Source organism: Oculina patagonica, chromosome 7 (assembly GCF_052425735.1).
Source record: "Oculina patagonica isolate OP01 chromosome 7, crgOcupat, whole genome shotgun sequence".
In the NCBI taxonomy this organism is placed as follows: Eukaryota; Metazoa; Cnidaria; class Anthozoa; order Scleractinia; family Oculinidae; genus Oculina; species Oculina patagonica.
Window position 1 is genome coordinate 17,103,379 of NC_135764.1, and position 26,797 is coordinate 17,130,175.

At 39.4% G+C, this 26,797-nt stretch overlaps 3 protein-coding genes across 3 annotated transcripts; 2 read left to right on the forward strand and 1 right to left on the reverse strand.

Annotated features, from left to right (window-relative positions):
• Nucleotides 1-542: 542 nt before the first annotated feature.
• On the forward strand, nt 543-26,592 carry LOC144661476 (putative gamma-glutamylcyclotransferase CG2811). Its single transcript, XM_078522258.1, has 2 exons — nt 543-2,278; nt 25,452-26,592. Exons 1-2 carry the CDS (start codon nt 2,087-2,089, stop codon nt 25,743-25,745), a joined length of 486 nt encoding a protein of 161 aa, XP_078378384.1. The 5' UTR covers nt 543-2,086; the 3' UTR covers nt 25,746-26,592.
• On the forward strand, nt 12,236-18,425 carry LOC144661459 (uncharacterized). Its single transcript, XM_078522235.1, has 9 exons — nt 12,236-12,855; nt 12,983-14,029; nt 14,504-14,599; nt 14,711-14,849; nt 15,060-15,153; nt 15,358-15,523; nt 15,805-15,949; nt 16,331-16,582; nt 16,981-18,425. The coding sequence occupies exons 1-9, from the start codon at nt 12,743-12,745 to the stop codon at nt 17,464-17,466; spliced, it is 2,538 nt and encodes an 845-aa protein (XP_078378361.1). The 5' UTR covers nt 12,236-12,742; the 3' UTR covers nt 17,467-18,425.
• LOC144661456 (uncharacterized) lies at nt 14,902-23,797 on the reverse strand. Its single transcript, XM_078522232.1, has 4 exons — nt 22,925-23,797; nt 19,772-22,136; nt 18,427-18,929; nt 14,902-16,573 (listed from the first exon to the last, which is right to left on the reverse strand). Exons 1-3 carry the CDS (start codon nt 22,945-22,947, stop codon nt 18,441-18,443), a joined length of 2,877 nt encoding a protein of 958 aa, XP_078378358.1. The 5' UTR covers nt 22,948-23,797; the 3' UTR covers nt 14,902-16,573; nt 18,427-18,440.
• Nucleotides 26,593-26,797: the final 205 nt, after the last annotated feature.

Here is a 26,797-nt window from a genome sequence, read left to right on the forward strand (position 1 = left end):
TGAGGCCGACTGTAAACAAAGAAACGATTTGATTGCGTGTACGATCTCTAATTTGCATAAAAAACAGACATTTAATTCCCTAGAGGCCCCCAACGCTTGTTCAAATTTTAGTGCTGTGACAGCCGCGTTTTGAAGCAGCCAATCAAAAAATTGAATTTTCTCAGTTGACCAGATTTCGCCTTCGACTTCGCCCACCCGTGAGATCTGGGAACAAGATAAGTATATTTCAGCTTCCCCCGCCCCTGTTACGTTACTACAGCCTGAAAAAGGTACCTCTTTCAGCTGGAGCATCCCCCTATAGTTACTATAGGGAGTACCCCTCTTGGTGGAGGAATTTGACCAAGAGTTTACCAGAACACATGGTCGCTATTATTTTATTTTATCAAAGTGCGTCTTGGCGGCCTATCGCTACGAAAAACTTACCGACTCTGGACTCAAGAGTCCAGTCCAGAGTCCAGTCCAGTCCAGAGTCCAGTCCAGTTGTCACCTACCCTTTTTTAACGCAGGTGGTTATGGGTAAGCGTACTCCTCTGTCCGCTGAAGGTAAGGTAATTTTAAGGTTCGATCCGTTCTGCGTTTGATGGATTTCTTGAACGTTCATGGGAAAAGAAAATTGGTTCAAGAATCGGGAAGTAAATTGTAGTGTTCGACTTAGGGAAGGGAAACTTTTGGTTTGAATTTATACATGTATCGGGAGTTTCGAAACATCGAGAGTTTGAGAAATCGGGATTCCACTCGTAATCGATTGTGTAATGTTCAGCTTATTTTTTCATTTCAAGCGATCCACAAAGATGTCGATAACTGAGCTCACTCATATCGGAGGAGCCAACTAGGTCTTTATTCCAGGAATATTATTATACATGAAATCCCGGGGGGGGGGGGGCACTCAAAAAAGTTTTATACGGGGTTGGTTGGCTCCGCCCCAAGCTCTGACCCCTTACCCTTTTACATATATACCAATTTAAAAGAAATTGTACCCCTTTCGTATACATTTTACTGAAAAAAGGTACCCCTTTCATATACCTGAAAGACTTGGCATAGACATAGAACATGATGTTTTCTTATCATTTTCATGTAGCACTTAATAAATTAAAATAATACAGCCATTAATTGCATCTGTTCGAAATATTTTAATTAAAGGCCCTTTAAAAAACCTAAAGGACAGATTTCCATACCCTTTCATATACCAAAACTTGTGAAGTCCCTACCCTTTTATTTACCTATAGCCTGAAAAAGGTACCCCTTTCGGGCAGAGCCTCCCCCCAGGGGGGTACTCGGGATTTGAAGTGACAGGGATGATCGAAGGATTTTTTGGGTTCGAAATTTTTGATTCTGGGATTTTTTGGGGTTGGAAAATTTGGCACGTATTTTTTGATTAAGTAGGGATGTTTTTGGGTATTTAAAACAATAGGGGTGTCGAATGGTAAATGCGAGACGGCGAGACTGATATCCTTTCTGCGAGTCCGAGACCTTTTTAGCCTTGCAAAAGAAATCGAGACTCCACGAAGCCTTCAAAGAAAAATTCGAGACGACGAGATCCCTGAAATTTGGCTAAAATTTTGCGAGACACGCATTTTTTGAAGGACCATTCACCACCCCTATCTGCTATCAAATTTTCCCATTTGGCAATTCCAATAAGAAAAGATACTGTTACCCTGTCTAGACACGGTCGCATCCTGTGTTTGGCCAGTGTCAAATTTCTGTTTAGGCCAAATGAGGGAGTCCCCCCTAATCTGACATACATTTATTTTTCAGTTTAAATATATATGTCTGGATTTATCGAAACCAAGTCAATGAAATTTTCACCGTTGTAAGCGCAAAAACTATCTCCAAACTCAACGATATAAAAACTAAATGGAATGTCAGTCTCTTTTTCTCTTCTCCTCTCTCTCGTCTACCTTTCAGCGCTGTTGTCCATTTTTTTTCCTTTCTCGTTGCGTTTTAAGCCAATTCGCACAGTAACGTGCATGTTCAAGAATACTGACGCCACTTTTCATTGACCCGGTTTTCATAAATCCAGACATGACATATATTTCCAGCAGTGGTCACCATATGTATATTTGGTATTTTTAGGTCTGCAGACATCATGACAGAATTAGTTAAGGTGTTTGTGTATGGTACCTTAAAAAAAGGATTTGCAAACCACTACCTCATGGAAAATGGGACAAATGGAATGGCCAAGTTTATAACTACAGGACTTACAAAGGAAGCTTTTCCACTTGTTGTTGGAACTGATGCACTTATTCCTTTTATGCTTCCTTTGAAAGGTCAGGGAAAGGTAAATAATAACCGGTATGCAATGCATACTAAGGCGAGGACGTTCCAGTAAAGCAAGACAGTATGTTAAAAATTCCAGACAACGAACTGAGAAGAGACCTTTCGGGCTTCGTTTTTTTGTTGTCCTATTTCAGACTGTGACTTCACTCTTGAGAATCACTACTTTCAAATTCAGAAAAATTCTCTTGGTATTCAGATAGTTAAAAACAAGTTCTCTGGGGAGCATCATGTGATTTTGAAATGGGCTATTTACACTGACAAAGCCAAAAATGTATATTGAGTGAAAATGCGAGTTCAAAAGATGTGTGATTTACAGCAAGGAGCCCAAATGTGTGACCACTTTTTAATTAATTCACATTAATTCGTGCAAGGCAAAAATTGTTAGTACATTTAAAATGGTCACCCTTTTGGGCTCCTCGCTGTAAGTCGAAAGTTGAGACACTGAGACATTTGCTATAAAAGGGGGGAAATGGGTTTGTCAGGTAAATAAAAATTTTAAAATAGTACAGTACTTTGGGGCTGAAAGTTGTTTGCACTTTCTGTACAATTTGTGATGCAAGTAAGTCCAATAAGTCCAACATCTTGATACAGTACATGTGGAGTCTAGGAAGTAGAGTTGATATAGTGGTTTGCCAGTAATGAATTTGAATTGAGGATCTTTCAGTAGCAAATCCAGAGATGTTTTACACAGTTTATTTTTTTAACTTAGGTGTTATTGCTACATGGTTTTCGCTGTGTTTTGTTTAAATATATCTGCCATTCATAGTGAGGATTGGGCTTTCTATATATTGCATAGAGGCAGAATAGAGGCCAATAACCAGTTCCAGTCAAAGCAGTTCCAAATGAAATAGCCACATTCACACATTCATGCTGCTTCTTGACAAAGTGCAGATTAAACATATTGAAGCAATTAGGACAAAACACAGCTGTCAGTGGATTCTTTGAAAACTGTATTTTGGATGTTTTCTGTTGTTTTTTAATTCTGTTCTGTAAACATAATAAAATAAAGAATCAATTGTTAAAATTGATTGCAACATTGCAACAATATATTTCAACATAAGTAGTTACTTAAAAATTTCTTTTTTCTGAAACACATCTTTCTACATGTACACTATGCTTCTTAAATCATTTACTAGTTATTATGATCTACAAAAATGTATATACTCTTTTTTGGTTGCTATTAAACCACCCAGCTTTAAGGTCACTTTAGTGTGTCTTGAGAACACCAGTTTGGACTCTTGATTTATCAGTATTTATTTAGATTTGTATAAATGTGATCAATTGTAGTTCTTTTATCAGTGGTAAAGCCTGAAATAAGTTTGTTTGTATCCATATTTTACAATCACTTGTTTATATTTACTGCTGCTTTGCACGCCATTATTAAAATCAATGTTGAAATCTGACCTAGTAGTATACGAAAACGTTCTGTTGACAGAAGGGATCGCGAATGATGCTCTCTCAATGCTTAGTAATCTATGAATTCCAGCAAATTAAATATAATAACATCTAGCAGATATTTAGCCTTTTAAAATCGTTATTTCGATTCCATAAATACTTTGTCCATTATGTTATTCAATAAAGTAAATGTACAAGCAAACTGATATAAATTTTTGATAGCTCACCTCAGCAGTTGTGGCAATATATTCTTCTGCACTTCTCCTCTTCAGTTAAAGCTCAGGTTACAATGTCGCCAGTAGTTCAGATCACAAATATATCAATCCTGATGTTTAATTAGCCGTGTTTATATTGCTTTCAATGCTTTATATCCAGTTCAACTTCAGTCTTGAAAGGCAAAGGTCTGCCGAAACAGCACTCGCCAGCTGACTCCCAACTCGTAAACCACAATTTAGTTCGGTGTGTCGATAAGGTTTTTGTGTACTATGATATCTCAATATGTTTGTAAGTGAGCGCAAAAAAATATCAGCTACTAATCTTACTTCGAGTCAAGGCTTTTGGCTGCGAAAAAGTCTCGAATAACCAAGATGGCGGAGGAAAACAATCTCAAGCCATATTCTTAGTTACCAAGCCCCCTCGGTTCGAATCATCACATCGCCCGTTGTAAACCCAACCAATTTATCGCTTCATAACATAAGGCTCGAGACTAACGTCCTCGCCTAAATAACCGGTATGCAATGCATACTAAGGCGAGGACGTTCCAGTAAAGCAAGACAGTATGTTAAAAATTCCAGACAAAGAACTGAGAAGAGACCTTTCGGGCTTCGTTTTTTTGTTGTCCTATTTCAGACTGTGACATCACTCTTGAGAATCACTACTTTCAAATTCAGAAAAATTCTCTTGGTATTCAGCATCATGTGATTTTGAAATGGGCTATTTACACTGACAAAGCCAAAAATGTCTATTGAGTGAAAATGCGAGTCCAAAAGATGTGTGATTTACAGCAAGGAGCCCAAATGTGTGACCACTTTTAATTAATTCACATTCTTTCGTGCAAGGCAAAAATTGTTAGTACATTAAAAGTGGTCACCCTTTTGGGCTCCTCACTGTAAGTCGAAAGTCGAGACACTAAGACATTTGCTATAAAAGGGGGGGGGGGAATGGGTTTGTCAGGTAAATAAAATTTTAAAATACAGTACTTTGTTTCCGGTGGTGTTTTTAGTTGTGCATTCCAAGGAAAGGTTAGTTTCTAACCAATGTTACTGTAATTAATAAAAGGCAAATTGTAAGCTGCTTTGATCACAAAATTGGCACGATTTAATTCGTACAACTCTAATAAGATGTCTTTTATCACGACTTTTCACAATGGAAGGCAACATATTTTGTAACTTTACTAGACAGCGAAGAAACTTCCACAACTTTGGCAAGAATAAAATGTCTTGAAATAATGTATCTAGATTGCCTCTTGTTTAAATGTGGCTTAAAGTTGTCTGCACTGACTGTACAATCTGTAATGTTGTAGTGCAAGTTTCCAGGAAGTAAAGTTGATATAGCATCTTGATTTACTCTTGTTTAATTTAAATGGGGCTGAAAGTTGTTTGCACTTTCTGTACAATTTGTGATGCAAGTTAGTCCAATAAGTCCAACATCTTGGTACAGTACATGTGGAGTCTAGGAAGTAGAGTTGATACAGTGGTTTGCCAGTAATGAATTTGAATTGAGGATCTCAGTTCAGTAGCAAATCCAGAGATGTTTTACACAGTTTATTTTTTTAACTTAGGTGTTATTGCTACATGGTTTTCGCTGTGTTTTGTTTAAATATATCTGCCATTCATAGTGAGGATTGGGCTTTCTATATATTGCATAGAGGCAGAATAGAGGCCAATAACCAGTTCCAGTCAAAGCAGTTCCAATGCAATAGCCACATTCGCACATTCATGCTGCTTCTTGCCGGACAAAGTGCAGATTAAACATATTGAAGCAATTAGGACAAAACACAGCTGTCAGTGGATTCTTTGAAAACTGTATTTTGGATGTTTTCTGTTGTTTTTTAATTCTGTTCTGTAAACATAATAAAAGAAAGAATCAATTGTTAAAATTGATTGCAACATTGCAACAATTTATTGCAACATAAGTTGTTACTTAAAATTTTGTTTTTTCTGAAACACATCTTTCTATATGTACACTATGCTTCTTAAATCATTTACTAGTTATTATACTCTTTTTTGGTTGCTATTAAACCACCCAGCTTTAGGGTCACTTTAGTGTGTCTTGAGAACACCAGTTTGGACTCTTGATTTATCAGTATTTATTTAGATTTGTATAAATGTGATCAATTGTAGTTCTTTTATCAGTGGTAAAGCCTGAAATAAGTTTGTTTGTATCCATATTTTACAATCACTTGTTTATATTTACTGCTGCTTTGATGCTTTGCACACCATTATTAAAATCAATGTTGAAATCTGACCTAGTAGTATACGAAAACGTTCTGTTGACAGAAGGGATCGCGAATGAAGCTCTTTCAATGCTTAGTAATCTATAAATTCCAGCAAATTAAATATAACAACATCTAGCAGATATTTAGCCTTTTAAAATCGTTATTTCGATTCCATAAATACTTTGTCCATTATGTTATTCAATAAAGTACATGTACAAGCAAACTGATATAAATTTTTGATAGCTCACCTCAGCAGTTGTGGTAATATATTCTTCTGCACTTCTCCTCTTCAGTTAAAGCTCAGGTTACAATGTCGCCAGTAGTTCAGATCACAAATATATCAATCCTGATGTTTAATTAGCCGTGTTTATATTGCTTTCAATGCTTTATATCCAGTTCAACTTTAGTCTTGAAAGGCAAAGGTCTGCCGAAACAGCACTCGCCAGCTGACTCCCAGCTCGTAAACCACAATTTAGTTCGGTGTGTCGATAAGGTTTTTGTGTACTATGATATCTCAATATGTTTGTAAGTGAGCGCAAAAAAATATCAGCTACTATAAATCTTACTTCGAGTCAAGGCTTCTGGCTGCGAAAAAGTCTCGAATAACCAAGATGGCGGAGGAAAACAATCTCAAGCCATATTCTTAGTTACCAATCCCCCTCGGTTCGAATCATCACATCGCCCGTTGTAAACCCAACCAATTTATCGCTTCATAACATAAGTCTCGAGACTAACGTCCTCGCCTAAAAATGAAACAAATGAATGTTATCATTTATTATGAAGTGAATTGTGAAATTAATGAAATTACCGGTAATGCACTTAGTGCTGGCAAATGCAACCAAAGATCAGAAAAAAAATCAAAAGCATTTTTAAAGCAGTCAATCTGTTGTCAATGTTTTGAGACTTATGAGTTCAAATTGTTTTGCCAGAAAAAGCTTGTTGTCAAGCACATAACCAAGGACCAAATCAACTAACACCGCATAGTAAACAGGATACCGGTAAATACTAGCATACTGGTAATCGACCAATGATACTGGCATCAATCAATAATTGCCATCCATCAGTAAATTTCACCATGGAAACAGAGAAAGACCAAGTGCTTCCCTTTCTTGGTTTGCAACTGCTGAACAGAGCCCCAAACATCGAGACCAAGGTTTACATAAAACCTACGAACACAGGTCTTTTGCTCCACTATCAGATCTAGAGCCATGTCGATATTCGATATAAACGAGGGCTCCTGAAAACCATGCTTGATCGTGCATGTTGGATAGCTAGACCATGTGCTCCTCCCCAGTCCCCTAGGTTATAACACAACATCTCCCTCCCCCGACAGGAGGAGATCAGAGAACGTACAACATCTCCCTCCCTCTTTAGGAGATAATAAAAAAGGAACGCAAACATGTAGAAAAGGCACATTGTCAGATTGTGAGCTTCAGGTACTTTCTGTTGCGGATGAGCACCGAACCACGGTCAGTTTCGACAGCAAAGGTACGGTTTGGTCTAATTTCAATAACAGTCCCAAGAAGGGACCAGTCAGTGTCATTGCGAGAGCGAATTGCGACACGGGATCCTAGTTCTAGAGGAGGTAGTACTTTGGTATGTTTATCATAGTAGAGTTTCTCCTTACTCTTGGCATGTAGGATTTTCTTCCTTGTGGTGGGAGTTAGAAATTCTTCCTTAGGGTTTGGGACTCGAGGAAGAAAGTCATGCAGTGCTCTGCCAAATAACAACTCAGCTGGACTCTTCCCACAGGCAAGTGGAGTGTTGCGGATTGCTAACATACCTTTCCAAAATTCATCATGATTCATTGATCCACACTTCTTGAGTAGCTTTTTGACATTTTTTACGGCTGCCTCAGCTTTGCCATTTGACTGCGCATGTGTAGGTGATGACACAGTGTGTTGGAAACCCCACTCTTGTGAGAAATCTTCAAAGGCCTTACACGTGAACTGAGAGCCACCGTCAGAGACTACTTCCACAGGTGTTCCAAAGCGCGAAAAAGTCTTCTTCAGTTCCTTGATCACTAATGGCGCCTTACTGTTCTTCTTTAGATCATGCACTTCAGTGAAAAAGGAGAAATAGTCGGTGGTAATGAGGTACTCATTTCCATCGAGGCTAAATAGGTCAACACCTAGCTTCTCCCAAGGTCTTGTTGGTATTGGTGGCTGCTCCAGTGGTTCTTTAGAATTTACTGGAAGATGTGTCAGACACTGGTGGCATCGTTTCACCATGTCTTCGATTTCGCGATCTATGCCAGGCCAATAGATGGAAGCACGGGCACGGCGGCGAGTTTTATCAACACCTTGATGCCCTTCATGCAGAACCAAAAGCATCTTCTTTTGTAGAGAGGATGGAATAACAGTTCGTCCATTCATTACAAGAATAGATCTGCCAGTGGTTGGTGCAACAAGGTAAAGGTTGTGACGGATAGGCCAGAAAGGTTTTGCAACTGTTGCTACTTCTTCTAGTGATTTAGGCCATCCACAATTGATGTACTCTGTAACTTGAGAAATCTGAGGGTCTGTCTGCTGAGCTTGAAAAACTTCATGAAGTTGTAGGTCTTCAGTTGACTTATCAGCAAATTGGATCTTTACAGCTGCTTCAGCATGAATGTTACATAGCTCATCATCGAGTGATGGCTCATCCACTGGGAAACGAGAAAGAGCGTCTGCAGCCAAATGATCCTTGCCTTTCACCCATTCTGCAGTGAACGAATATGGCAGCATCTTCATCATAAGTCGCTGGAGTCTGGGATTCTCGACATCTGCAATTCCCTTAGAATTCAGTATTGGGATGAGAGGCTGATGGTCAGTAAGAAGGGTGAAGTGTGGTAAACCCTGAACAAACATGTTGCATTTCTTCATTGCCCAGCAGGCAGCAAGAGCCTCAAGTTCTATCATAGCATAGCGGCTTTCTGCAGGAGTCAAGAAGCGTGAACCTGCTTGTATTGGTTTCCAGACATCATCTACCAATTGTAGGAGGACGAAACCCAGTCCCTTGAGACGAGATGCATCAGTAGCAAGAATAGTTGGTTGGTTAACAGCGAAGTATGTTAGCACAGGAGTGGAACTCAGGCGAGATTTCGCTTCCAGGAAGGCATGTTCATGTTCAGGCAACCATTGGAACACTGTATCCTTTGCAAGAAGAGGGCGGAAGGGTGCCATAATTGCAGTGAGTTCCTTGGAGAAATTGCCAAGCTGGTTTACTAACCCAAACCATGAGCGGAGATCGGTGAGGTTTTGTGGGCGAGGAAAATCCCTGATAGATTTTAGTAGGTCAGGACTGGTCTGGATGCCAGTTTTCGTCAGACGAAATCCACCAAACTCGACTTCTGTAACGGCAAGCTGCGACTTTGTTTGTTTGAGCGTGACACCATGCTGACGACAGTGATCAAGGAAGGCACAGGTGCGCATCTTCAGAATAGACAGACTTGGTGCATAGATCAGAATGTCATCAACGATTTTGCGAACTCCTTCCAGGCCAGCAACGACCTTGTCCATGCGGCGGTTGTACCATTCAGAGATGCTGTTAATTCCAAATGCAGCTCGATTACACACAAATCGACCAAATGGTGTAATAAAGCAGGTGAGAGGACGTGATTCAGCATGAAGTGGAACTTGCCAGTAACCATGGCGAGCATCAAACTTGCAGAAGTATGCAAGCTCCTCTTGAGGAATGCTGGTTACAGCTTCAAAAGGAGAGTTACTGAGATGATATTCACGCTGAATAAATTTATTCAAGCGAGTGAAATCAATGCAAATTCTGAGTTCATCAGTGCCCTTCTTCGGGGCTATTACGATTGGGTGACACCATGGGCTGGGTTCTTCGCATGGTGAGATTACTCCAAGTTGCTCCATCTCCTGAAGTTGTTTCTTCAGTTGCTCCAAGTAAGGGATTGGAACTTTTCTTGCCTTTAACTGAGCATAGGGTGTAGCATTGGGCTTGAGATTGATCTTAAATGGTTCACCTGACATGGCAGGAAGAAAAGTCTCATCAAAGATGTCTTCATAATCGTGTAAGAGGGATGAAAAATCAGAGTCTTCTGAACTCTCGGCGATGGTTGGCTCTGAAGAGGTTCCAATCACATTTACTTGTACGTCATCTGCTGCATGGTGCATCCAGTTCAAGTGAGACAACAGGTCATCATCTGGAGGCGGAGGTAGAGACTCAAAATTGTTGGCGTCAGAGTGTAGTTGGTCCTGTAATGTGCTGCCAGGTAAAGACTGGGCAGGGTCTGCCTGCAGTGTTTTTACAGTTGAAGAAGAGGGGTTGACTTTTTCTTCCAAAGTAGACAATGGCCACTGGTCATCTATGACACCAAGAGCTCGACAAGCAGGAGTGCCAAGGACAACTCCATCCTCACCGTGGATAATGTGGAACCATTGGCTAGCTGAGAGAATTGGGTCTTCTGGGGGCCAGGAAATCTTCAGAAGTACGCGTGCTTCAACTTTAAGGTTGTGACCACCAGCAGCTTTAACGGAACCACACTCTAGGTTATAGTTCCATTCAGGAGTTTCAAAACGAGTGATCCAGTCATAACCAACACAGTTTATATTGGCACCAGGATCAACCATGCACTGCTGAATCCAGTTGTGATTGCCAATAACAAAGTCAGCATAGCAGTGAGTTCCAACACTAGGAATAGCAGAAAGGTTGATAGTTTTAACAGATGCAGTGTGGCTTATTTGAGACTTTCCATCAGCTGAAATCAATTGAAGAGAAGGATTTCCAGAGGAGCCAGGCTGTGCTGCATGAGCATCTGATTTCCTATCCTCGCTGGGTCGCTTTGGACCAGTCTTAGAATTATTGGGACACATGAGGGATTTGGCCCAGTGGCCTTTGGTGTTGCAGGCTTTGCAAATAGAATCTTTTGCAGGGCATAATTCCTTTCGGAATACATGGAACCTCATACAGAATTTGCATTTCCTAGGGCTGTCTTCTGACATGTCAGAAGGAGGTGCATTGCTGTTGTCAGAGTTATTGCTTGATTTGCCTTTTCTGTAGGCAGAAGCACCAGTTTTGTTTATTTGAGAAGAAAATTGGTTTGCTTGAAATGAAGTGGCTTCATCAACTTGAACATGTTGAACAGCTTTCTCGAGGGTTAGATCTTTAATACACAGAAGACTCTTACGAACCTCATTGGACCTTATGCCAGCCACTAATCTTGCAAGAAGAACACGCTCTTTACATGACATTCTAGTTTCAGTCTTGCAACAATCTTCATACTGGCATTTATTCAACAGGGACTGTAAATCAATGTAAAACTCTTCAAAAGACTCATTTGTCCCTTGGGACCTGTTGTGAAACTCGTATTCATGAACAAAGATACTTGTACTTCCACATACCTGGGTTTGGAAAGACTCAATGATAGCATTGACATCTTGTAGCCCTAAGATGTTCATTCTTTTAACGGTGTCATCGCTCAGGACGTTTGTAAATAGAGCTTGTTGGGTTTCTCTAGGAAGATCGGAGAAAGCTGTAATTGTCACTGCAGAGTTCCATCGCTGCTTCCAAATTTGGAATCCGTCTGGAGTAGAGGTTGCAATATCAAGCTTCGGCACTCGTGCAATTTCAGAAGAAATAAATTGAAGGTTTGGTCCAGATGTTGTTGTTGGACTCGCACTGGCCCCCTCGGAGGGTTTTGGAATTGGCTTGGGTGGCATTTCCTTTATAGTTGAGACAAACGTCGCCCCTAGAGCGAAGAAATGAAGCTTCTAACGTCTATGATCGATAGCGATCGGCGAGCAGATTGAAAAATGGCCGCACAACTCGATGTCGACTACGCCATGTTGGATAGCTAGACCATGTGCTCCTCCCCAGTCCCCTAGGTTATAACACAACAGTGCATATCGATTATCATCGTGTTGGACACATTTTTCCGAAGAATGTGACCACAGGTAGCCCAAGCTCGATATATGAGTACAATAAAGATGACCTTTTCATTGTTTCGTAATTCGATCGATTTGCATATTTATAAGGATTTGTATGGGAAAATAAATTTGACCGAAAAGAACGAAAAATTAACCGTTGAATTACAATAAAAATCAGTCACCTTAGCTCCTTTGCTGTTTCCCTTGTGTGCTGTGTGGTTTTTTAGCCGATTGAGCGCGATTCTGTGAGTTATAGTTCCATTGCCTTCCTCTCTCTATATACCTTTCCAAGGTAGGACACTCGAGCTCGAACTGCATCCAGACCTACCGAAGAAAAACGGCCGTAAAATCCTTACAATTGCTGCGATCGCCTCAAAATTTCTCGTCGACCTCGTGAGATCGTCACTCAACACATCCGTGCCTAGTTTTGGACGACCGACGACGCTGGAAGGGAATTATTTCACTGCGATCTCCACATCATCGTCCGTTGACTTCCATCGAAGGCGGCTTTATTCGGAGGTCCCGTGCACGACCGTTGGAAAAATGGCTTAGCGACCCGGCCTAAAGGTGAAAATTAATACTCACCCAGTGGGCGACGGTAAAATGACCCAGAGGTCAATCACATCCTCTAGACTACCCTCAGGCCTTTATGTGCACACTCAATTGTTTGCATCGACCAATCGGATGTAGTGACGGACGAATTCGAAATTGAAGATTTGCTAGTCGCGTTAGCTGCATTATTGGTCACGGTAGAGGTTTTATTATGTCGTCCGTTTCTTCGCTAAGCGAAAACAGTCATCTTTGTTTTCATAAACAACTCGATGGAAGAAAGAAAGAATCAAATCAATCAGGTTTTCGGCCGGAGTGGAAGTTCTGGTAGGTGAAATAAATTGTAGTAAGGACTAATTACATATTTGTATTTAACGCATTTGGATTTGTTCGTTGTAACTTGTAACAAATCGCCTCAAAATATATTTGACGCAATTTTTTTCTTCTAAAACAGGTTTTTGTCAAATTATGAGTACGCAGAAGGGAAAATAGTGTTCATAAACGACATCATGGAGCACTCCTTGAAAGAGAAAGAAAATATTCCGAAGGAATTGTCCCGGTCATCGCTTGGTTGGATAGTGAATGATATTTTTGGAGATACAGTGCGTCTAGTTCAGAGAGGGTCAAGGGGATCGAGGCAGCGTGCTTATTTCAACCTCCAGCGCAAAAAAGAAAATTCAGATGTCGTTTCCGAGGCCTCCTTTACTGCAAGTAGTTTGAACCGGGTCAAACTGGATTTGCCAAATGGCTGGCATGTCATTGAGGACGGTCCTCAACAAATCAGCTGCATTCGGCACGAACGCTGGGAAGTTAACAATCAGAGAGGAACCACTGAACTTAAGGTCAGCTATAAAATGCCAAAAGAAACCTCAATGATTGTCAGAGCCCACGGCTGCAGTGTCAACCTAAAAAAGGGTTTCGGTTTGGAGCGCTTGCTTGATGACATGACTGTTGAAAAACAAATTTTGCTAGCCGTTCAATTTATTGAAAATTCATCTATTTGTTTTGGGTTTGAGTTAAAGGAGGATCAAAATGTCATGACCATTCTTCCACATGTCAGTGGTGTGATGAGCCTGATTGATGATGATGATCTGAAACAAAAAACGGTCTTTGCAGAAAACTGTTTAGTGCTTGCTGGTTCGGGAGAGATCTGCGCAAGCTGCTCGCGACTACAAAAAGTAGATGTCAACCGTCGAAAAAGAAAGGCCGAAGAAAAAATTCTCCATCCAGCTTGCAACAAGCGCTTTATGACCAAGGAGGAAGTCGAGTGCCAACTCAAAAGAGAGCAACTGGCCCGGCGAAATGCAGAGAGAAGGGAAAAGTACTGGCGGGAGAAATTTGATAAAGAGGCTGTAGAAGTCGACGAAGAAGATCAAGAAGACTTAAAAGAAATGTTTAAGCAGCCAGTGGGAAATTTGCCCGATGACATGCAATGCTTATGGGAACAACAGCAAAAGATCCTCAAAACTAAAAGCAAAAATGGATACAGGTGGCATCCCAAGTGAGTTAACGCCATTATTTATAACTTGTAATCTAGGGGCGTATCTAATGGAAGGGTCAGGGGGTGATGGCCTGCGGATTTCCTATATCTTAAAATTGGTATTCTGCTAAAAAAAAATTCGGATCAATTTAGGTTTCTGGGAAACTGCTCACCTACCCCTCCCCAAACCTAACATTTTGCCCAAAGCGATAAGTAAGGGTTAATGTTAGGTTTGGGGAGGGGTAGGTGAGCAGTTTCCCAGAAACCTAAATTGATCCAAGAATTCAATAACCTTACTGGTGCACCCCCTCCTCAGAAAAATTATGAACTGCCAATTATATTTGGTACTGACAGCAAAGGCAAATGCTTGTCTCTTTCAAAAGTCACTGAGCTTTATAATATTGATTTTCTTAGATGATAAATTTATTTTTTATTTTTTTGGATTTTTTTTATCTGCAACTTGCTCTTTTTCAGTAGTAAACATTTTTTTTACAGGATCATGCAATTGTGTATTCAACTCTACTGCAAACACCCAAGTGTAGTGGATACCATTCGAAGCTTCATTCGCCTGCCCAGCAACCGTACCATCAGGTTTGTTTTACAAAAATAGGGAAAACTATCGTTTTTTTGTCATGTCTAAAAGAAAAACAAGTCTCAAAAACAATTCATAATAAAAAAACAAATACAACCCTTTCAATTAAGGTATCATAAAAACAAGCGGGAACAGCAGCCAGGTTGGCACAGAGACATGGTGAAGTGGTGTGCACAGTCTGCTGAGAAGAAAAACCTCAAGAATTGTGATTACTGGGGAGGCTTTGTCATCGACGAAATGAAAATTGAGGTAATTAGTTTGCAAAGCGTTAAATAAAAAATAAATAAATTTACACCTTGAATTTTACCATATCACCATTTATTTACAAAGAATAACAAATTTATCCATCTACCATGTTTTCATTACGTTTTTCCTCAATGCAATATCTATGTAAGAAAGTCACTTGCGTGAGAACTTGCGTGACTACTTGCGTGACTACTTTGTACTTGTCTTTATCAGGAAAATGTAGAGATGGTTGTGAAAAATGGGAAACATCGATTGGTTGGATTTGTGGAGCTAGGACCCTTGCACAATGACATGCTACGTTTAGAAGGTAATATGTGGACTGTTGACCTAGTAAGGGGAATGTTTTTTTGCTGGGTTGCACCACTGGCACCACAGAACTCTTTGACTATTGCATGTATTAACAAGTTATCAAAAAATATTATTTTTCCACCCCCTTTTTTAAAAAACTATACAGTAAAGTTCTCTTATTTCATATGTAATTTCTAACCTTTAATTGTTTTTATTTCATTAGGAAAGAAGGAAAACCAACTTGCATCACATGTCCTACAGTTTATTTTTTTAAGTGATTGTGGATTTAGATTTCCTGTGGCCCAGTTCCCTAGTCACGATTGCACACCAACTGACCTCTTTTATCAATTTTGGAATGGTGTCCTCATGATGAAAGAGTTTTCCTTCAAGTAAGCATTTCTTTTTAATTCTCTATTTTATATACAAAAGGTCTAAAAAAATTTATTTCTTAAAGTGGTAAAAAAACTAACTTAAGATTAAAATGCTTTTTTCTGTATCAGGAGTCTTTGCAGTTACTGCTGAAGTAAATTTAATGTACCTTTGCAGCATTTCATCCCCGATAATTTGAAACTGGAATAGCAATCATTTACCTTAATAACTGTACATTTTTGTAAGACTAATAAAACAAGTTATTTCATGAAATTGATTAGTTCTTTGTCTGAATTTGCAGCATCTACTGGACCATCCTAGATGGAGCTGAGGTCAATCGGAAATTTATAAAAATGCATTTTCCTGGCTATGATGCAGTGGACAAAAAATTTGTCGCATTTAATATGCACACTGGTGGTCCAATGGTGTTCATGGTTGATTGCAAGGTTAGTAATCCAGAATCAGATGTGATTGTTTTAAAATCTTGTACTCACATGCAATATTACAAAATAAAATAGTGATGTCATGTGTTTGACCTCTCCAACCAAGGCAACCCAAGCAAATACTTCGCAAATTGACCAATAATGATTGCAGGTCACAAAATGGTCACAAATTTATTGCTGTAGTATGCGAATCATCATTTTGTGTAAAATCCTTTGGTCTTAATTCCCTAACTTATTGCAAAGACTATTGTTGGGTGGCAATGACTGCAGTTGTTGCAATGTTATATAACAAAACATTATTTGCATATTAATGCATGTCTCTTCATAAATTGTTCTCCGCAATTAATTCATGTAAATGAACAGTTCTTGTGTTCAACTTTGCAGCACAATTTCAAGAAAATTCGTAACAATGTTGAAAAGTCAAACCTATCTGGAAAGCCACGCTGCCTTACAGTTGATGGAAAAAAAATTCTGTGGTCACATTTAGTGGAGGCTTACAAGTTTGACCAGGAATGTACGTCCATCCACATCCATGAAAAGCTCAAAGAAGAACATTTCAACCTTGACCCTGCACTAAGGATGCGAAATCATTTGGCAGAAGAGGTCCTGGACAGCAAAATGCACTACCTGATGAAGGTAAAATAGATTCATTTTTTATTAGTGTTAAAAGAAAACTGGAATCCAACAATTAATGACTAGAGACAATCACACTGTTTTTCTTTTCTGTTTTGACAATGTACATTTGTACTACGCAAAACTTAAATTTTAATTTTGTGCCTGCATTGTACATCAAAGCTTATCATAACTGTTATGGCAGTTAAGCACACCTTTCTTATATTGTTTACATCTACATGTAAGCCCTCCCCTCTTGGGAGGTAAACTTAAATGCAAAAAGGAATTTAAAAAAATATACAGAAGAATATAAAAATAGAATATGCATCATATTAACCACTTAAACATACATGTACTGCCCATGATAACAACTCAGTGGAGGTGAAATGAATCGACTGCACTTATTCATTTATTACAAACAGGCCTACAGAAGACACATTACAGAGAATGGGAAGGACGGAAGTACTCTTGACAGCACAATTAAACTGATTGAGCACACAAGCTCCCTAATCGAGTTTTTCAGTACAAGCAAAGATGCCATACAAAGCAAAGACGATACAAAATTACAATGCTTGGACAGATCCCTTGCCTACTTTGCTAAATGGAATAATGAAGTCACAAAACCAACCCAATTCATATCTGACAAACTATGGTTTGACCTCCAGGCAATGATTCATGGATTCAAGGCAATGGTTAACATCAAATTAACCAAATTCCCTAACTCTATCATTAAAGCTTGGCTAGTGAATCAAGACTGTGTCGAAAATCATTTCTGCATGACCAGGTCATGCAATGGCCAAAATAATAATCCAACGTACAGACTTCAAGAGTCTTCACAAAACTCAATACGGTTTGGAACCACCACCGTAAGCTCAAAATGCAATGCTGGTGTCAGCAAAGCACATTAGCAACATTAAAATCCAAAAATGCACTATTATTTAGCTTGTGGCTTAGGTTATCAGCTTAGATATTTTTTTGTAGATGAAGTAAATATGACAGCACAGTACTTAAACAGAAGAAACATGTAGGGTTGATTGGTCCGTGAGAAGGTACATACATACACAATATACATACATACATACTGGTACATACTTTGATAAGGTTTTTATTTAGTTGGGATTTTTTGCGGTATGAAATAAAATCATATGATTTCATTGTGTTATGCACAATCACAGGATTCAAGATAGTGCAATACTGGTGTAATTCTGCGAATACAGTACCAACATTTTTTTTGCTTTGTGTTGTATCATTGCCTCTCTCGGGAAGTTTAAGGGTTAAAAATTTGGCATGGAATTTTTTGGGACCATTTTTTGGTCAAGGGTTTTGGTCTCCCATCAATCTTTTTTGTCACTTGAAATCCTCTATACCCCACCCCCATATTGGCAATCCATTTTAAACACAGCATATTTCATGTGCAATGCATTCCTAGGACCCAGTGGCTATGTTTCTTGGCATGCAAGCTGTGTTTCTGAATGGCAAAATTCACATAAAACCATAAAGTAGTTGTGTAATATTCTCCTTCAAGTACAGGTGTAGGTCTATATTGGCTGTTAATTTCAGTTGCCAGTTTTTTTTTTTTTAACAATAAAAAAGGTTATTAATAATTCATGTAGAAAACATTTTTGCATTCAATGAAATTCAGAGTAAATTAGGTCAGAGACAGTTTTGTAAAGAATTTAAAACCAAGAGTTTTGTAAAGAGTTTTGTAAAACCATTGTAAAGAGTAAAGTAGGTCAGAGTAAAGTACATGTAGGTCAGTGTCAGAGACAGTTTAATTTGTGGTTTACACACAGGGTGAAGAACCATGTTTAGATTTCCTTACAATGTACATGTACATTAACAAAATATCAATAAAAAATGTTACTCACCAGTATAAGATGTGTTAATCTGACCTCGTGATTCGCAACACAATCCTCCCATCATTCAAATCTGTTGATGCACTCAGATGATTAAGGCAATGTGCATGTGGCATGGAGTCGTTTCTATCACTCTCTTTCAAAACATCCACCAGTCTTTCAACTAGTACCTTCTTTGTATGGCTGGTCCTGACCTGGATACCATAGGCTTGACTCAGCTTGACCACTTCGTCTTTCTTGTATACTCTGTTGAAACCAGAGAAACCATGCTTTTGCACAAAGGCATGAAGCCGTCTATGGCTATCTTGCTTTCCTGGTGATCTGTCTTCCACTATTGTGGCGAATTTAGGGTGGTCACTTCTTTGATCAGCAACTTGTTTTCGCTGCAAGACGCGTTTCCTATGCTCTGCTGTTTTCTTCAGCTTGTATGCACGGCGGAAGTCCTTAAGGAACTGGCATGTGGCCATTTTCATGTACCGAATGACCACATCCTTTAACAACTGACTCACAAGGACCTACAGGTGTAAATCAAAAATTCAATAACTCTTTATATGGTAAATACATGTATACCGCACACTACAACATATGAACAATCCACATTCGCTCCAGTAAATTGCCGAAAAGCACTCAGGCTGCAACAGTATTTCAGCAGCCAATATCTTATTTTACATGTATTACACAATGTGTGGTTCCAGTAAATGTCCATACTCCCCCCACAGTACAGAAGGGATTGTGAATTTATTAGGGTGGGTAGGGGGTCTCGACTGCCAATAACTTTGAAGAAAATGTATGAAGCTTAATAGGAATAACCAGAGGGTTAAGTGGACTCTTATGAAAAATCCCTTCTATGGGGGAGGTATGGTTAATTTTTGGAAACTACACAATACAATACGACTATATAAAACTATATCAAAATGCACAACTACATGTTTAAGCCTTAAACCTTCAAGGCATATGAAAATGACCTGAAGGGGAATAAGGATATTTTTGAGTTAACGGAAGCTTCGAGGTACTTGTACTGAAAGTTCGAGCCATTAAGATTCAACTGTACCTTACATGTACACTTACATGTATCACGGAAATAAAAAACAATTAAATGAATGAGCAGTGTACAAGTACACTATATATATACCATGCCATAGAAAATACAGCCAATCAGAATACAGAAAAATTTTTTTTCGGGTTGTAAAAAAAAATTTTCGGGAATACAGAAAAGCCGTTGTATATTTGACGGTATTCAACCAAACCTTCCCATCAGGCACTGCAATCTTATTCTCGGTGAAATTTAGTAAGCTTATTTTCTATTGCATGGTATAAAATAGTTACACATGAATGAGCAGTGTACAAGTATTTATACCTCTTTGCCTGTCTCAATGTCTTGGAAAGCATTTGTCCAAGCATCAAAAAGGGCATCGTCTGCTTGAATCCTTTCGATTGTCCTATCCACAAAGTCTTTCGTTTCGCCTTCCATCAAGCGGTTTCTGTTCATCATTTCCACCCTTACTTCTTCCATTCTCATAAAACATTCAAACGCCTCATCAGAAATGTGCAGCAACCCACGCTCCCTGTACTGCCGATCCTCTGTTACATCAAGGGACCCTGGAAACTCTGTATGGTCTTTCAACCAGGAATACTGCACAATGATGTTTTCTTCCAGGAGTTCACACTTTGCATGTGCAATCGCAACACTTGAGCGTGTGCTGGTTGACTGTGAGTACACATTCTGACGGATGAACTTGCGATAGCACTCAAGTTCCTTCCTTACGGCCCATCCACCAACATGCCTCAGTTTTGCCAGGCCTTCTGGAGGCATGTCTGACACACTGAAGTTCACCTCCTCAGATTCATGATGCTTTGTGAACTTTTCAGCAATAAAATGTACAAAGAAAACAAAAATATCCATACACATTGAAGAACCAAGGGAAATCATAGCCTCAGAGAGCTCCTGAACATGGAACAGGGCACGCAATTCATTACGGTATTCTGCGGAACCAATGATTTCAACGTAAACTTTATGTGTGACATCAGTCAGGTGTTTGCGTACAATAACAACTTCATCATGATTACTCGCCAGGTAGTCACCCATCAGCTGGAAGAGTCTTAGCCAGAGGATTCTTGATAGGATTTTCAGTTCAGGCACAAAGCTGGCCAAAACTTTGTCAATTGCTTCATTTCTTTCTTCACCAAATTGGTCGTTCTCTTCTTTCAATTTTTGAGCTTTAAATATTTCAACAATGTTGAAATGTTCTGGTGGGTGGCTCCACTCACTCCCACTATTATCCAGTGCTACAAACACAGTGGCCAAATCAACAACATCCATTTCACCCTCTTCAAAATATGAACTGACCAAACCATCTGGATACACGTCAATGGGAAGTACTTCCGGAGCATCCCCGTCCTCCTCTCCAAAATCTTCCCCAAAATCGCAGACTTTAAAAAATCTGCTATCCAGCTGCTGATTGCTACAACAACTCAAGTCTGCAGATTCTTCTTCACTGTGGCTGCAGACCTCAAGGACATCAGCTGGAGGCTGAAGCAGTTGGCTCGGCTTGAACCTCAGGATCTGAATGTCATCCGCTCTCCGCACCCTTGACACTGCGACATAAATTAACCCAGGTACAAACTCTTTTGAGCAATGAACTACTGCAGACTGCAAAGTAAGTCCCTGGGTTTTGTGGCATGTGCAGGCAAAGAAAAGAACAACAGGAAATTGAGTCCTGCTTCCAACAACCTGGCCAGCCCGGTTCCTTTTAGACCAAGTCTTACGACTCAACAGCAACCGACCATAGCCCTCAATCTCCACTTCCAGCATATCTTCCTTTACTGCAATAAACTTTCCACTAGTACCATTTTTCACTTTATCTGACACATTCCATACCACCATCACTTTCACACCGGGTTTAAGAAGGAGTTTTTGTGCAGCAGGGCAGCTTATGCTGGCGACATCACCTTTGTCAATTGAATTGAAAGAGATCAGCTCCCCAGGCATGTTAAATAATGCCTCCTGGTTGTGTAATTGAACCGAGAGCTTCGTGAAATAAATATGAACCGCCTCTCCTTCAATTTCCCTGTTAAGGGAAGTCAAGAGGGCCTCAGTTTCTTGGCTACACAAGCCCAGCCGAAGTTCTTTCAAAGCACTTATAAAACCATCATCACTGAGGCTATGTCGCATCATTGATTTTAATTCAATCCTATGTGTGATGACTTTCTTGAAAAGTTCGCAGCGAAACATGAATTCTCCTTCGTCGAATGTTCCAGGCACAGGCCTTAACTGGAGAAACTCTCCCACTACAATTAGCTGTTTGGAGCCAAATGGCTTGCTGTCATTGTCCTCGTCAGCAAGTTCATGATGAAGGGCATTGACTAGCTGAAAAATTCTCATACTAGACATCCCAGCCTCGTCCCAAATAATTGTATCTACCTCTTCTAGTCTGGCAACAATGTGGGGGATTGCAGTTGCCCTTTCAACAACCATTTGAGATGGCATGTCTGCAGTTTGCAGGCCATAGAATGAATGAACTGTCGAAGATTTTACCCCGTCACCATACACAGAACAAGAAATGCCACTTGAGCATACTACCACAACTTTCCTACCACATCGACGCAACTCTTTTACCATTTCATCAACAACAAATGACTTGCCTGTTCCAGCCTGGCCAGAAAGAAGAAGATTATGGCCTGCCAATGCCGTTTTAACAGGTTGCTTTTGTTCATCTGTTAAACTAGATCAAAAAGTATTTGTAAATTAGTGCATTATCAAAGTAAAATTAATAAACTATGAAATTATTGCATTAATTTTTGCAATCTTTTAATCAGTTAGGGAGTCATGAAGGTGTGAGATTTAGTGCAAATCAAGACTGTTTTAGTTGCTACATATATTTTAGATTGTATTAATTATATTGAGAGATGCTAACTGCAAAGGTTACTATTAATTTGAATTGAAACTCAGATCTTTTTGCTGGATTGAATACCAAACACAGCAGACAGCAATCTTAAAAGAGTCAGCTTATTGAATATTCTTATGCTACGCTCCGAAAACTCACACCTCCTCACGAAGGTGTGAGATTTAGTGCAAATCAAGACTGTTTTAGTTGCCACATATATTTTAGATTGTATATATTGGGAGATTCTAAATGAAAAACTTACTTATCATTTGAATTGAAACACAGGCTTATTTGCTGAATTAAAAATCAAACACAACAGACAGCAAACTTAAAAAGACTCACGCGTCAAAATTGTAAGCTGAGATTAGGCTTGTTGAATATTCTTCAGCTACGCTCCGAACGTGTAAGTTGTGAGAATGCTCGCACTTAAGCTTATATAACCTTGAACAAGGAATACATAGCTCATAATGCCTGATGATATTTGGTTTAAGACAACCAATACTAAAGTTCATGGCATTTTGGAAAGATAAGCGTAACTTATATAAGTGACAATAATAATAACAAAGCAAATGAAGGTATGTAAGATTAAATCGCTCTTTTACATTAAAAAGTAAAATAATTCTTACCCGCTATCCATGATCACTGACATTCAACTCCCATCCATCACATCAGAAATCCTTCGAGATGAACAATTCGTAAATCAAAGCACAAAACAAGCAATAAAAAACCCCTATTTCGATCGATCGATCTTCTTCTTCTATTCAAGTGAGATATTTTGTCGATTTCCCGCCTGCGCGTGCGAAGTCTTCTGGGCATTCGTCCGTCACTACATCCGATTGGTCGATGCAAACAATGGAGTGTGCACATAAAGGCCTGAGGGTAGTCTAGAGGATGTGATTGACCTCTGGGTCATTTTACCGTCGCCCACTGGGTGAGTATTTATTTTCACCTTTAGGCCGGGTCGCTAAGCCATTTTTCCAACGGTCGTGCACGGGACCTCCGAATAAAGCCGCCTTCGATGGAAGTCAACGGACGATGATGTGGAGATCGCAGTGAAATAATTCCCTTCCAGCGTCGTCGGTCGTCCAAAACTAGGCACGGATGTGTTGAGTGACGATCTCACGAGGTCGACGAGAAATTTTGAGGCGATCGCAGCAATTGTAAGGATTTTACGGCCGTTTTTCTTCGGTAGGTCTGGATGCAGTTCGAGCTCGAGTGTCCTACCTTGGAAAGGTATATAGAGAGAGGAAGGCAATGGAACTATAACTCACTGGAATCGCGCTCAATCGGCTAAAAAACCACACAGCACACAAGGGAAACAGCAAAGGAGCTAAGGTGACTGATTTTTATTGTAATTCAACGGTTAATTTTTCGTTCTTTTCGGTCAAATTTATTTTCCCATACAAATCCTTATAAATATGCAAATCGATCGAATTACGAAACAATGAAAAGGTCATCTTTATTGTACTCATATATCGAGCTTGGGCTACCTGTGATGTGACCGATTGAAAGCCCTGTTCTCCCGGCTGAAATATCCGGAACAGCTCATCAATACCACCGTCCGTTGTTTTGTTAGTTCAAAGACCGAAGATCGACAACCAATACCAGCCACTTGTGAGAGTCCAACAGTTCCAATAGTACTACCCTTCAAAGACCAGGATTCTGCAGATTTTATACGGAAACAACTCAACGACCTAAGCCATAAAAACGTGCACGGTCATTCAACCAGTTTTTGTTAGCAACATAATCAAACAAAAGCTAAAAGTATAAGAGAAAAAACCACCTATTGTAAACCAGCAGTGTGTTGTATATAGATTTCAATGCGACTTGTGTGATGCAAGTTATGTAGGATATACACTGAGGCATTTACATCAGCGCGTGGACGAGCACAAGAACAAAACATCATCTATTGGCAAGCATTATAGAGACAAACACTGTATTGTCCCAAGACCTTGACAAACAGTTTCATGTCATCAAGAAGTGCAAGAATAAGTTTGATTGTTTAGTGCATGAAATGCTAGTAATCAGAGAATTGTCACCATCTCTAAATGTCCAATCAGACTCAATCCGAGCCAAACTATTTGCGTGACATTGCATATTTTATACTACTTATTAACCGAGAGTGGAGGTCATTACAGAGGAATCTCAGACCGAGGCCTTGATGTATTGACCTCGCTATCGCTCGGTCAATACATCAAGGCCTCGGTCTGAGATTGCCCTGTAATGACCGAACGGATGAGGTTAATAAGTTATTTATTATATGGCCTTTTAGCGCTATTCTAAAAATATCTAAAAAAAACATCGAGGTGAAACTCGCTCTCGCTCTCTGTGGCTCTCTTCGTCGCTCATACTAAAGAAGTATCGGTATGCCAATATTTTTCTTTCAGTTATTGAAAAAAGATAGTTACATTTTGTCGGTATTTATTGTCATTTTCGCAATGCGCTAGTAGCTTTTACTCACAACTCAAAAAACCGTCGAGCCGAGAAAATTTTTCATAATGCCCGGTCATTACAAGAAAATAATGCCCGCTCAGCAGCCAATCAGAGCGCGCGTACTATTGTAGCCATATAGTAAATTATGTTAATCTTAAGCAAACCTTTTCTGACAGTTTATTCTTTTCATTTTTGAACTTGAAAATGATGTCATGACGACTCCGAAACGTCGTTCGTTATTATCCTTTATTTTTAGTTGCCTGTGTATATCAAAACCCTTGCTTATAAGGTAATCATTTTAGAAGAATAATAACTACATTTCCCCCAAAATAACAATCTGATACTATTGAACAAATTGCCACAATGTCCAAAAAAGGTTAGAAAGTCCATATTATTTGGTCATCCAAGCAAAACTGATATGCTGCGATACACATAGCTTTTGAAGATCCATCTCATTTTTTGTAAAGTGCTGCACAATCACAGTTTATTTATCTTGCTGTAAAGTGCATTTCGTCAACAATTTGTTGAATAACAAAACAATATTATTATACTGCTCAATCTTGTAGAATATCAACTGATTTTAGCCAAATCAGCCTTCAGCCTCATTGGCTAAGTATCAGCTCAGCCAATCAGATTGCAGCATTTACATTAGAACACTAGTACAAAATATTAATATTTAACTAATTTGTAATATTTTTGTTGATCTTACATTTTTATCAGCAAGTTCATGGTGAGATTTATGAAGTGGACAGCAATGTACTTAGTACATTGGATGAATTAGAAGGACATCCTACATGGTACAAACGTACAAAGTGTGAAATAATCACAACTGCAACAATACCAGGAATTCAAGCTGGAGATATGGTTTCATGCTTTGCCTACTTTTTAACAGACTTCACAGAAAAAGTTTTGTCCCACGATTTTCTTCATGAATATACCCAAGATTCTCACAAAATGTACTCGAAACCTTCTGACAGATCTAGTAACATTAAAGCTCAGTCTCAAGGCAAATGACTGGCGTGCAAGAAATAGCTGAAACCTCTCAGCTGGCTGGTTGCCTTAAGTTATTAGCTTAAGCTTATAACTCAAGAATGACAATAATAAATAATTATAGTTGCAAACTGTGACATACATAATTTAAACTAGGCACCATAGATCCGGCATTAATTTGAATGGTGCAGTTTTTTCGAGCAAAATGTTTATTAAACAAGGGTTTGTAATCATTATTTGTGACATGAATGTATCTTGCCATCATACCTAAAGCATATTACACCTCGAATAAATACCTGAAAGGCTTACTTACCACTCCACCATGGAGACCCGGCCTTTATTCGGTGCCTGGCGTTTAATCGAGAAAATACTATATGTTATATCTGGAAATTTAACCCTCACCCCAGGCATGCACTCTATCTCCAGAGATGTGATCAATAAGGGAAAATGAGTTGGGATCATAGCAAATGAGGATCAGAAACCATCCTTTAAGGCACCTTTCAATAAAGTTCAAAACCCAACGATTTTTTTAATTGCTGTCAATCATAATTATGTCAATAATCAACAAACCTTGGAGAAAAGAACCCAAATGGATTGAAGTCTACCAACTACAGCTGACGGACATGACCTTTTGAACCTGCTTTAGGAAACTCCTGTTTCCTGAGAGGCAACTGTTGTTGCAGAGTAGGCATGTTTTTGAAAGGTGCAGTAATAACCAAAAGAAATTTAATATCCTAAGAGTGACCCACTGCCGTAACATGTGTGCCTGCGGTATTGTTATAGATACATGTGCATGCATGTTGTCTCGCCGCATGCATATGTATTGTTAATCGGCCATATTGGCCTTGTATTAAAAAGGCCGTTAAAGTTTTGTTGTTGTGCATTCATTTCTGTTCCTTTATACATTGGCGGGGGGGCAGCAGTGTTGTAGCCACAGATCAACCAATGTTGTCCCCTTCCACTTCATCTCCTGACCACCCTGATCCAAGACCTCAAGGGCAGCGCAGACCAGCTCCTTTGTACTTACAGGACTATGATTTTAACCTGTTTGTGGCATCTCTAGATTTGTAGTTTAG

Excerpts from the sequence above, each read along its gene's own strand:
- LOC144661459 (XM_078522235.1), top strand. The coding sequence starts at position 12,743 with ATGTCGTCCGTTTCTTCGCTAAGCGAAAACAGTCATCTTTGTTTTCAT. Across the intron at positions 12,856-12,982 it reads CGGCCGGAGTGGAAGTTCTG|GTTTTTGTCAAATTATGAGT; the intron begins GTAGGTGAAATA and ends CTTCTAAAACAG. Across the intron at positions 15,950-16,330 it reads TGTTCATGGTTGATTGCAAG|CACAATTTCAAGAAAATTCG; the intron begins GTTAGTAATCCA and ends TCAACTTTGCAG.
- LOC144661476 (XM_078522258.1), top strand. The coding sequence starts at position 2,087 with ATGACAGAATTAGTTAAGGTGTTTGTGTATGGTACCTTAAAAAAAGGA. Across the intron at positions 2,279-25,451 it reads CTTTGAAAGGTCAGGGAAAG|CAAGTTCATGGTGAGATTTA; the intron begins GTAAATAATAAC and ends CATTTTTATCAG.
- LOC144661456 (XM_078522232.1), bottom strand. The coding sequence starts at position 22,947 with ATGTCAGTGATCATGGATAGCGG. Across the intron at positions 22,137-22,924 it reads TCAGTGATCATGGATAGCGG|TTTAACAGATGAACAAAAGC; the intron begins GTAAGAATTATT and ends TTTTTGATCTAG. Across the intron at positions 18,930-19,771 it reads ACATTGAGACAGGCAAAGAG|GTCCTTGTGAGTCAGTTGTT; the intron begins GTATAAATACTT and ends TTACACCTGTAG.